At 54.3% G+C, this 12,427-nt stretch overlaps 1 protein-coding gene across 3 annotated transcripts in view; it reads right to left on the reverse strand.

The window, feature by feature from the left end:
- Positions 1 to 954: 954 nt before the first annotated feature.
- The window catches only part of GTF3C5 (general transcription factor IIIC subunit 5), a 19,983-nt gene continuing 8,510 nt past the window's right edge, over positions 955 to 12,427 (reverse strand). For 2 of the 3 annotated variants that reach the window (XM_008049509.2, XM_008049510.2), the window contains 8 exons: positions 9,761 to 9,956; positions 7,853 to 7,957; positions 6,621 to 6,735; positions 6,051 to 6,131; positions 5,729 to 5,826; positions 4,493 to 4,575; positions 3,670 to 3,812; positions 955 to 2,815 (listed from right to left, as the gene is read on the reverse strand). In XM_008049509.2, the coding sequence (XP_008047700.1) occupies positions 2,649 to 2,815; positions 3,670 to 3,812; positions 4,493 to 4,575; positions 5,729 to 5,826; positions 6,051 to 6,131; positions 6,621 to 6,735; positions 7,853 to 7,957; positions 9,761 to 9,956 (988 nt within the window). In that variant the 3' untranslated portion in view covers positions 955 to 2,648. Of the gene's footprint in view, positions 2,816 to 3,669; positions 3,813 to 4,492; positions 4,576 to 5,701; positions 5,827 to 6,050; positions 6,132 to 6,620; positions 6,736 to 7,852; positions 7,958 to 9,760; positions 9,957 to 12,427 lie in introns of all 3 variants that reach the window. The other variant, XM_008049508.2, reaches the window with a different exon arrangement.

Raw genomic sequence — 12,427 nt, forward strand, 5'->3', positions numbered from 1 at the left:
TCTTATTGTTTTCAAGGTGCTCCAAAAGAACACTTCAACTTTGTTTTCAGGCAGAGAAATATCCATTTAAAAGTTGAAGATAGGTTTTTACATCTGCATGATTAAAAAAAAAAAAAATCCTGGAATGGTGACTCATGCCTGTAATCCCTGCACTCTGGGAGGCCGAGGAGGGAGGATTGCTTGAATTCAGAAGTTCCAGACCAGCCTGGGCAATATAGCGAGACCTCATCTCTACAAAAAAACAAAAGCAAATAAAAATTATCCGAGTATACTGACATGCACGTGTAGTCCCAGCTACTTGGGAGGCTGAGGCAGAAGGATTGCCTGAGCCTGGGAGGTTGAGGCTGTGGAGCCATGCTTGTGCCACTGCATTCCAGCCTGGGCGGCAGAGTAAGACCCCAGCTCAAAAAAAAAGAAAAAATGTTGTAGGGACTAACTGTGTATCAGTAGATGGCCTAACTACAGAGAATGTAGTTGCTTAAGTGACATAAAGGCACGACTGGACATCCAGAGCAGAACTGACCCGAGGAGAAAGAACAAAGCAAGCTTCAATGACCCTTAGTGGTCTTATTATCTTATCATGTATTACTCTGTACTATAACATTATAACTTGTTATTTAAATGCATACACTTTAATTGTATATGAATTATGACATTATCTACTTCGCTTTAGTCAGTCTCACTCTGTTGCCCAGGCTGGAGTACAGTAGCACGATCACGGCTCACTGCAGCCTCTAGCTCCTGGGCTCAGACGATCCTTCTGCCTCAGCCTCCTGAGTAGCTGGAACTATAGGAGCACCTCACCATGCCTGGCTAATTTTTTGACTTATTGTAGACATGAAGTCTCGCCAAGTTGTCCAGGTTGGTCTCGAACCCTGGGCTCAGCCAATCCTCTAGCCTCAGCCTCCCAAAGTGCTGGGATTACAGGTATGAGATACCATACCTGGCCAATATCTTCTATTTTGAAACTAGCATATGTATAAGAAAAAGAAAATAAGCAATTATGCTGGAATTATGCAGGAATCAAGATTTTCAGCATAGGTAGAAAAAGAAACAAATGTAAAATCAGAGAAGCAAAAATCTGTAATCTTACATTTTAAATGGGAAATATCTGTATGAACTCAAAATTTATTTTTTCTTTGCAAAAAAATACTTATTTTCTGGCTCTGTCTATTCAAAAGCCCTAGCAGTAATGAAAACTCAGAAGCAAATACTGCCCCAGTGCCCAAACTGGGGTCTTGAAACACTATTTTCCCACCAAGCAAGAAGAGCAGCTGGTCCCCCAAAGGGAGACATCCTGTGCCTCCCGACTGGATGCAGCTTAGGAAGGGGCCTTGAACTTGAACCTGGCCAAGTCTCCTCCAGTTCACAGGAAATACAGGGGAAAGAAAGGCATGTTCAAAACCACACGGAAGCAACCAGCCAATCCCGAACATGGACTTTCTATAGGACAATGACCTTGTTTCTGCAACAAATGAATGGCACACACACAGAGGTTGGGGGAGGTCTGCCACAGACTCAAGGAGACATAGGAGCCACATCAGCCAGATACATCACGGGCAGCAGGGTCATCAGAGCAGGTGAGCCTGGTCTACCTCTCTCCTACAAGGTGGGTCCCTACGACTGGCACTGCCAGGCTGACGGAGTCACTGGGTCCTTATCTTGTAAAGAGAAGGGGGCTTCCTAGAGGCTGGTCAGTAGGATGGGGCTTGCCTGAGGCATGTGGCTCTACAATTAATGTACGCCAAGCTGCTGAAAGGACTTAGGGTCACTAAGTGGCCACAGGTTCATGGTGCTGCTGCCCCAAGGGCGTGGGAGGAGGCAGCACTGACTGCTCTCCAGGGAAGCAGGCTTGGGGACACGGGAACCTCTGTGGGTCACACTGGGAGGCCATGAGCGGGCAGGGCCTGTTTCCCATGAACCTGTCAAGAACGCATCCATTTGGAGAAGAAACGAGTCCAAGCCTGGGGTTATTCCTAGCTGCCCTCGCCCCACCTGACTGGAGGTGCGGGGCACTTGCCAGCACTGTCAGCATCTCACTGAATGAACGAAGGAACAAATGAAGGCAATAAGACAGCCCAAGCCCCCAAAACAAGAGGAAACTTCCCTGTGGCTTCACCACTCGAACTGGAACTAAGAAACAAAGACTCTATGGGACTTAATAAGGACAACTCCAGCTGGGACGGCCTTTGCCAAAGCTGTGCCAAATGGAGGGTCCAAAGCCAAGGACAGTCTTTGGCCACGTGTGACCATGGGCCAGGCTCCTCAGGCCATCTCTGCCAGGAGGGTCACAAGAGCCACACCACTCCCACCCTGCCCCGCTGCACCATCTCCACCTCCAGCTCTGCCGGTCTCAGCCCAAGAGGCAGTGGGTGTGGCTCAGCGTGGGCAGGCTCATGGGTGTGTGGAGCCACAGCACAACCTTTGGGGATGGCCCCAACCCCACAGGGCCAGAGGGCAGCACTGAGCAGTGGGTCACAGCCAGGGCCAATGTCAGCTGCACACTTGCTAGGATCCCAGCTTTCCTCAGAGGGGCCTTCTAGGGCCACTCTGGCCACTGTGGGTGGCACTGGGCGCTCTGGCCTGCTCGTCAGGCAGGACCCAGTCTGGCCCAGTTGGGAAGGCCCATCCTTGGGCCCAGGGCCCCGTCACACGTAATCCAGAATCTCCGTCTCCATCTCATTCTCGCTGCCGTCCGACGGCTTGAAGTCCTCCTCTTCTTCCTCCTCCTCGTCATCATCCTCCTCGTCTTCCCCGGACTCATCCGTCAGCGGCTCCTTCCCCCCATCGGCCTTGGCTGGGCTGGAGAAGAGAGCTGGGGCCAGAGGAGACAGTGCCATGTGTGTCCCAGTGCAGGCTTCCATGTAGCCCCAGCAAGGCTGTGGGTTCTCAGGAGCCTGTTTACACGACAGGTGTCTGGGCTCAAGCTCTGGGAAGCTGCTTGGGAGTATGGGGCGGGGGCGGCCTGGGAATCTGTAGTTTAACAAGCACTTCAGAGGAACAGAGAACAGGCAGGTTTGGCACTTTCCAGAGAAGCTACAGGTGGCTTCAGGGGCCTGAGAATATACATGCCATTTTTCCTGGGAACGCTTTCATAGCCTTGATGAGATTCCCCAAAGGGGCCAAGTCCATGTCCCAAACAAGGCTAAGAGCCCTTGCTCTGGTCAGATCCATGGGGTGTGACTGGGTCCAAGAGTGCCCACCCCAAGACCAGGGGGAATCCCCTGAGAGGTCCTCTTGGTACTCTGCCAGCTCAGACCCACAGCCTGGCACGTACCCAACCAGCCCTTGTCCCTGCCAGGACTGCAACACGGAGCAGGGAGACAGCCTTGGCTCCCCAGTGGAAGAAGAGGCAGGGTGTGCATCTGCGGCTGGAAGATGCAGGCTGGTGTCAGGGCAGCAGGCAGAGGCCCCGCATGGCAGCCTCAGGCTGTTGCGCCGTCCCCTCTGGGCCTGCCTCCTGCCCTGGCCCCAGGGCTGAGGGCCACAGCTCCAGCCCCAGGCAGCCTGCTCCTGGCTCACAAGACTGCTCTCCCACCAGGACCAGGGTTCAGGCAAGAGGGTTCCCCCTGGGTGCAATGTCTCAGGAATGGGTTCACAGACACTTGCTTTGCCCCCAGAGGGGTGCCCAGGTAGCTGAGGCCTGCCTTCACCCCCTGCGGGTCTCACCAGGCCTCTTGGAGCGGATGGTCTGCCTGATCATGAGGGACATGGTGTCTCTCAGCTCGTCGCTGGTCTTGGGGATGCACCACCCATCCCGTTCTGTGCACGAGTTCTCCGCCCCGTCATTGCGGTGAATGATCTTCTGCAACCTGGGGGCAGGGGAGAGGGATGGGGCCGTCAAACTCCAGGGTGGGGCCTCTGTTGATGGGCGCCATGTTCAGTTTGGCAGAGGCAGAGTTGTACTGAGAAAACAGCCCTCAGAGTGAGTCTACAGAGAGGAACTAGAAAGCAGGGACAGACGTGAGGATTGTGTGCGCCCAGCTGGGGCCCCTGGCCCCCCTCAGCCTGCACACAAAGCTGGGTGCGTGCCCAGGCACATGCTTCTGGTGAGTCATGGCTTTCACCAGATTTCAAGCTGTACTCAACATGCTTTTGTCTCCTCCCACCCCAGCACCCCTCCTCTGCAATGTTGTAAACATCCCTAAGAAGGGGTGGACAAAAGATTTCTGGGATCTGGTCAGCCTGGGATTAGGAACTGCATCACAGACGCTCACTGGGCAGTGGAGGAGGAGGGGCAAGACACACTGGCAAGAACCACCTCTGCCCAGCTCAGAGCCGAGTTTTTCACAGGGAACAGCCACCGCGAGGACCGCCCGGGCACAGCAGGGCTTTCAACAGCACCAAACTCGCCGATGGGCGAGTCTTCTTTCAGAGATTAAGGCGGACATGAAGTGAGGGAGTTGCAGAAATACTTTGATCCCCGATTTCCTGGCATGGCCCCTGCATCCCATGGCCCTCCCTCGGGTCTCAAGGCCCCTCCTGTACGTACTCTTCCACGTTCAAGTCGCATAATTGGTAGAACATCTGTCGGTAGGGCGGCAGGGCCCCTTCCCGGAAGATGTAGACCGAGTCCTGGTGAAAGAGGGAGAGGCAGGGGAGGTGAGCGGGCCGTGCTGGAGACCCCACACCGAGGGCTCGCGTGGGGGTCTCTCCGTTGGCTGGTCACCAAGCCAAGGCTGGCAGACAGGATGGGGAGCAGATGTGGAGAAAACAATTCTGACTCCCCAGGAGGTCTTGGGAAGGACAGAGGAAGCAGCCGGGCTGTCACAGGGCCACCAGGACCTGCAATCCCGCCTGCATGGGGCTGGCATTAGCCTTGTGCGGGCTCCGCTCTCTGGGCTCCTCGCCTACTCATTTTACGTCCTCCTACGTGCTGCCTTGACATCCTTTCTGGGAGGAAAGCAGGGTTTAATGGCTGTCTGTTTTCTCCTTTCTCTACCGAGGCACGTGGTTTTGGAGGCAGGGATAACGGCCTCAAATGAGAGTCCTTGAGAAGAAGGACAGTTGCTCAGGCTGTGACATGGTTGCCCCTCACTGAGAAGACAGCTAAGGACTGGAAAACCTGGTAGCAGGCACAGGGCCCAAGAGCATTGTAACGCTGGGGACAGCTGCCTCTCTCACACTGCCTATCTCTGCTGCTCTTGCCCTCTGCCACCTGCTACCTCAGGGAGGTGATTCCAGGTGAGAACACACCCGCTCAGCTTCTCCAGGACTGTGGAGTGGCTCACAGGAGCCCAAGTGTGGAAAGGCATTGGACACTGCCAACTACTTCCAGATGACTATAGGAACGACCACATGGGTCTGTAAAGGTTCCTGCCTGTCTCAGCACCCATGCTGCCACAGCTGCCACCAAGGTGGCCTGCACTGGCTCCCTGATCATTCTGGGGGCAGCCACATGGCTCAGTGGGGCGCAGGCTCTCAAAGGGCTCACAGAAAAATAGCCACACATGGTTGCTGGTGTCATATTTCCCTTCCTGAGAACCGTCACAGCCTTTTTGCCTAGATCAACCCCTATGGCCCCAAGTGGGCCTCACCTGAGTCCTCACCTGTCACGTTTGGAGGCTGTTCCAAAGGCTCAAGTGGCGCAAAGGCACTGGATAGGCAGAGCTGCCTCAACCAAAGTCCCTCTGGCTGTGGCCCATGAGTGCCTGGCCCCGAGGGAAGGGGCCTCATCTCCACCCTCACCAGGCAGAGCCACTCTCTCCTGGGTCCCCGGGACACCCACCTTGAGCTTGTACTTGTTGGAGGCTGGCTTCCGAACACCAGGTGGCCCCGACGGGCCCAGGCCCTGCTTCAGGTCGTGCATGGCGGCCAGCTGGCTGGCTGTATGGGGACACCGGCAGTACTTGGGCATACAGGGATGGGAAGGAAGGTGTCTCTCCCTACTCCCCATCCCGCCTGCCTGCCTGCCTGCCCTCCTTGGGAAGGAATGGCCAGCAGTGCCCGGGAAGCACACCTCCCACTACTGTCCAGACACCCTACCTTCCCTAGCCTTGGTGTTAAGGGCACATCACCCCTGATTCACAGGACGAGCCTGGAACACTTACGCGTCTTCTTGACAGTGATGGGGAGGCTGTAGTTGTAGGTGCTGCGCTTTGCTTTCACAGGCAGGTCACTGGGGGCGTAACCTGCGAGTGAGGGTGGCGTATTGGCAGGGCAGGCACAGGGCCCGTATGCACACAGCACTGGTTTCACATTGGAGACTGGACCTGGGCCCATGGGGCCAGCTGCTGAGAAAGGCAATCTCAGGCTGTCACACAGACCACTGAAGTAAGGTCGCCTGTGCATCCCAGCACTTCCCACATGGGTGGGGGGTGATGCTCACGAGTGGAGCTTACTGCAATCCTGGGCCTGGACACTTTCTAGCGCTTGGTTCACGTCCCAGGACCACAGGGTACTACGGAGTAACTGAATGAATGACTGTGGGTCAGAAACCACAGGGTCAATGGTGGAGCCTGGACAGAGCTGGGTCCTTCGTTTCTATGCTATGCTGTGTCCAACAGATTCTTACCAAAGCGGGGAGACTTAATTCTCACCACATGAGTAGATTCTTATTACAAAAAAGAATGCCAGAAGCCAAGAGATATAGAAAGCACCATTCTTAGGAGTTTTTTTACCATGTTTCATTCCACAACGGATTCGGAAATCAAGGACTTGATAGATCTTGGCATCTGGGTTTTTCCGGGGATCGTACCCAAAGCGAATCCACAGGCTGCGCCATGGGCCTGTTATCTGGAGACAGGAAAGGTGGGGTGTGAAGTGGGTCGAGGGCCAGGTCCCCGGACAGGGCAGAGCTCTACAATGAGGCAGAACAGCCCGAGCTGGGACGCCCCATCAGTTCTGCCACGTGTAGGTTCTGTCACCATGGACAGATGGGCTTTCCATCTGGGCTTCCTGTCAGACAGAGGTGACGGGAGCACCCTTTCCCATGGTTCTGGAGGATTATGTGAGGCAATGTCCACATGGCCTTGGCCGTGGTGACTGGCACATACTAAGCATCTGGTACTACTAGAGTTCGAGTGATGGGACGTTTTCCGTCCCCCAAATGGTACTTCTGAAATACTCAAGTCTAAAAAGCTGAAACCAAGTGATGGGGCGGCTTTCTAGAGCCTGGAGTCCACCAGGCCAGGAGAGCTTGCGCGTCACTCATGGTCAACCCTCCTGGTCACTGCTCACACCGGCCTCCCCAGATGCTTGGCGTGGCCCCTCAGCAGATGGACTCCCTTCCTACTGGCACCTTTGGGAACCTCAGTAATGACACCCATCTCTATCCCCCTCCCCGTCTGAATCAAAGGTAGACCTGCCCCACCGGGCACAGGTGGGGAGTTGAGGCAGGGCCCCTGTGGTCGGGGCTGGGCTCGGCAGCCGGGCAGGCTGGGTTCCCCAGGTGGCTCTGTCACTTGTGGCTAGAGGACGTGACACATCAGGTCACCTCTTGGGGCCTGGGCTTTTCCTCAGAGATAAAAGGAGGCTCCTGCTGCCACCTCTAGAAATAAAGCATCTGATGTAAACACAGTGCTTTCCCAGTGCCTTTCCTTAGGAAGTTCTCACTACAAGGTCATCCTGCAGTGCACGATCCTTTTACATACAAGTCAGGTAATTATTCCTTCATCCTAAAATCAGCCAAACATGGCCAAATATGTTATTAGGAGCTGGACACCTTTCCAGCCACCTAAGGGTGCCAGGACAGGAGGAGGCCAGGATGGGAGGATGGTGCTAAGATTAGGGGACAGGAAGGTGGGGGGCACGTAGGATGGGGGCCTCCTGCTCTTGCTGTGGCTCTAAGACATGGCAACAGGGACCAAGGACCACCCTTGTGGGCACCGAGGGGCAGGCGGCCGAGGCTTACCATGTAGTAGGCCATGAAGGGGAGCAAGACCTTGAGCTTGTCTGGGTGGACGCTGATGTTGGCCTTGACTGCGTTCCGGGACCAGATGGGACGGATGTCGAAAAGCTGGGGAGGCCAAGGGCAGAGGCTGAGAGGAGCACCTGCAGCTCGTACCTCCTGTGCGGACGACCCAGCACGATCTGGGCCCCAGTGAGCCTTCTGGAGTGGAGTCAGTGGAGGGCAGGGGCTGGGCAAGCAGGGCCCAGCCCAGGCCCCGTGGCATTCATTCCCTCCAGGCAGCCTGGACCACTCTCCAGCATGTGCGAGCCAGTCATGGGGCCCGGGGGCCCTGAAATGACTACAAGGAACATGGTTACTGCCCTCACACAGCTCACAGTGCAGCGGGGAGCAGGGCTGAGGGGGGATGTGCTGGAGCATGGGTGCCCGAGGTGGGACACCATCAAGGCTGAAGAGGATGGCCTGGACCAGGGAAGACTGCAGAAGGCCCATGTGGCCGTAGTGTGGAGGCCCAGGACTCAAAGGACCTAGCTAGCCAGTTTAGGAGTCTTGACTGTGCCCATGGGAGTCACACAGAGTGCCCCCCAGTGACTAGTAGAAATTCCACAAGCTATACACAGCCTCTTTTTTTTGAGTCAGAGTCTCACTCTGTCACCCAGGCTGGCAGGCAGTGGCAAGATCACAGCCACCATAGCCTCGACCTGCTGGGCTCAGGCACCTTCTACTTTAGCCTTCCAAGTAGCTGGAACTACTGGTGTGCATCACCATGCCCAGCTAATTTGTTGGTTTATTGTAGAGACGAGGTCTGGGCTAGTCTCGAACCCCCGAGCTCAGGCAATCCTCTCGCCTCAGCCTCCCAACTGTGCTGGGATTACCAGGCGTGAGCTACCACACATGGTTTATCCACAGCCTCCTTCAGCAAGAAACCGCCATGGGGGCAGTGAGTGAGGGACGAGCCCGAGCCCAGCCAACAGCGATGTGGCCTTGCTATGAACCTGCTGCTCATACCTGTGGGGACACAACTGCCATAGCCCCAGCCTCAGTCTCCACAGCACCTGTGAAATCAGCGGGCAGGCAGGACACCTGGTAGCATGGCTCCATCTCTACCCAGAAAGAAAGCACCAGGGCCTGACACACAGCAGGGGCTCCATTTGTTTTGTGCAAAGAGTGAATCGATAAAAAAAATGCTCAGTGGATTCCAGAGCTCCATGATTAAGTCACATTCGAACAATGCACCTGTTTTCCATCCCCCCAAAGGAGACTCTTACAAATTATAAACACTTCCAAACTTAGGAATATAGGGTTTATGTTGACATCTGGAAGTGAAAAATTCCCATGTACAAATGAGTAAGTTTTTGTTTGTTTTTTAGATACAGGGTCTCACTCTGTTGCCCAGGCTGTAGTGCAGTGGCACAATCACAGCTCACTGTAATCTTGAACTCCTGGGCTCAAGCCATCCTTCTGCCTCAGCCTCCCAAGTAGCTGGGACTACAGGCATGCACCACCACACCTGGCTAATTTTTCTCTTATAGAGATAGGGTCTTGATATGTTGTCTGGGCTGATCTCAAACTCCTAGGCTCAAGAGATCCTCTTGCCTCAGCCTCCAGAGTAGCTGGGACTACTAGCACATGCTACCACAACCAGCTAATAATTTTGTTAATTTTTATAAAGATGGGAGTCTTGCTGTGTTGTCCAGACTGGTCTAAACTCCTGACCTTAGGAGATTCTTTCATCTCGGCTTCTGTAGTGCTGGGACTACAGAAGTGAGCCATTGCACCTGGCCCTAACGCATGAGTTGTTCAAAGTAAGTAGAGCCGGCCCCACGGCCAGGGATGGGGAGCAGCTGGGTAAACACGAGGCGGTCAACAGAGGCTGGTGCTGGTAGGGCTGGACCCAGACACAGGACTCACCTTCTTCAGCTCCTCCTCCACTTTCTGGTCTATGGGGTTGGTGCACACTCTCTTCCACGTCTGGACTGCAGCCTCCAGCGGCCGCATGGGCACCTCATCATCCTCGAAGTTGACAAAGATGGCGTTGTGGGGGCGCCGGGCCCTACTCAAGCCGATCAAGTTCTCCCCTGAGATGGTGGGGTTGTTGTAGCCTTCCCTGGGGGCAGAAGGTGCTGGTGAGAACCGGAGCACTGAGGCTGATGCCAGGTACAGGCTGGCAATGCCAGTGGCCCATGTGTGTGTTTTCTCCCTGGAAATCCAGGTTAGGGAGGGGCTCTCAGAGCTGGCTGCTGGGGAAGCTGGGTTCTCAGGCTGACAACTGAGGAGACGCGGCTGCGACTGCTGACAGTGGCTCAGAGAAGCCCCGGGGCTGTGGCCCTGAAGCTAGGGAAAGGCTGAAAGGTCCCAGAGGCTGCAGTGCAGGGAAAGCCACCTGTCAGGAGGCTGGTGGCCTCCCAACTGCACTGAGTCATGCACAGCACTGTCCAGCTAGGGAAAAACTGGACAGTCTCAATGTACACCAGCCAGGAATGGTGAGACCAGTTAAAGCACAGCCGTACATGAGAACACGATCAGCTGTCACACAGTGACAGGAGCTGCCCTCATGTTTACTTTGATACGATTCACTTATTTAACCCTCAAATCGACCTACAAAGGAGGAACCATTTGCGGATACAGCAACTGAGGCCACAGGACGAGGAAACTTGCCCAGATAGAGCTTGTCATGAGGACCTTAGACTCCCGCCCGGGGGTTGGCTATAGGTCCTGTTACATGCCTGTCCTGTCACCCTCCAGAGCATGGCGCTGACTCAGACGCATCTCAACAGTCTCGACATGTAGGTGAATGAGCAAGGGATATTACCAAATGGCATTGTCATACAGTACAGAGGCGGAAGGCAAGGGACGTTTGTCCAAACTCATAGGATGTCCTACACCAAGAAGGAACACTGAGGCCTACTATGGATATTAGGTGATCATGACATGGCAATGTGGGTTCACACATAGTAACAAATGCACCCACTGGTGGGGATGTTGATGACAAGAGGGCTGTGCATGGTGGGGCAGGGGGACATTGCTGTACTTTTCTCTTACTTTTTTGTGACTCTAAAATTGCTCTTTTAAAAAAGACACACACACACACACACACACACACACACACACACACACACACACAGCAGGGGTTCTAGAACTATCTCTGTGTGCTGGCACAGAACACACTTAGGGAATGTTTCCCAAAATACTCGTAGTGGTTACCTCTTTAAGGCTGGATGTCAGGAATATCAAACTCATACAAAAGCAGAGAGACCAGTGCAAAGAGCATAAGCCTGTCATCAGCTCCAGCAGTGATCACAGGGCTCACTGTGTCTCTGCTGGACCACTCCTGACTCACTACATTATTTTGAAGTACATGTTACGGCATGTTCTAGACATCAGAAGTTTCATTTAGGTGACTACTGCCTTTTACGATTTTCACACTGGGAAATAAAATTTAAAAGACAGGATCAAGTCTGTGCCTTTTTTTTTTTTTTTTTGAGTCAGGGTCTCATTCTGTCAACCAGGCTGGAGTACAGTGGCACAATCATGGCTCACCACAACCTCGACCTCCTGGGCTCAGGAGATCCTCCCACCTCAGCCTCCTGAGTAGCTGGGACTACAGGCATGCGCTGCTACACCAAATTAATTTTATTTTTTGTAGAGATGAAATCTCTCTATGCTGCTCAGGATGGCCTGGAATCTTGGCCTCAAGTAATTCTCCCTGTCTTGGCTTCCCAAAGTGCTGTGATTATAGGCATGAGCCACCGCATCTGGCAAGTCTGTGCCTTTCTTTAATGTGCTGCCAACTAGACACCTCCTTGGATAGGTGCGACATTATCATGTTTTGAAGGACAACCAAGAAGGAAGCCAGGCAGTCACCTGTGCCCATACCCACAGGGGAAGGCCCATGACCAACCTCTGCTGCATCCCCCATGCCTCCCCTGATTGCTTCAGGCTGTGATCTGTGTGCATCACCACAATTCTAAGTGCATGTGGAACTGTCAGCAGGGGCCGAGGGGCGCTGGTGGCAAAGTCAGAGGACAAACCTGGAGGGCCCCTGCGGAGCTCGAGTTGAGGAGACCCCGTCAAGCCAGCCTTCCAGCCTCTCCTCCGCCCACCTAGCTCATGGGAAGCTCAACTTCCCCAGACCCAGGGAAAGGCCAACAAAGCACCGGCTAGGCCTCCTCCGTCCCCAGGAAGGTCAGCAGGGCTGAAGAATTGATAGTAGCCTGGGAAAAAAGGCAGGTTCTTTCCACGTGATGGAGGCTGATAAACCACATGGGGAGAAGGTAGGGACCCGGGGCCCAAGGGCAGCTGGTCCTCCTCCTTTGTCTCCATCCCAGAGGCTTGGAAGCAGCTGCCTGCTAGCCACCAGGGGCAGGGCAGTAGTTTGAATGCTGCCCTCCAGGGGCAGGGTGCAGCAGTGCAGAGGGGGCTCTAGTTTCCTCTATAGATTTTTGATTCAGGTAAGAGTACATTGTGGAGAAAACTTTAAAATAGGGGTCATATCACCCTTGTTTAAAATCCTATATCGAAGCCGGGCTCGGTGGCTCAGCCTATAATCCTGCGCCTTTGGGAGGCTGAGGTGAGTGG

This window comes from Carlito syrichta, unplaced genomic scaffold, assembly GCF_000164805.1.
Source record: "Carlito syrichta isolate Samal-C Ts95f unplaced genomic scaffold, Tarsius_syrichta-2.0.1 Scaffold135706, whole genome shotgun sequence".
In the NCBI taxonomy this organism is placed as follows: Eukaryota; Metazoa; Chordata; class Mammalia; order Primates; family Tarsiidae; genus Carlito; species Carlito syrichta.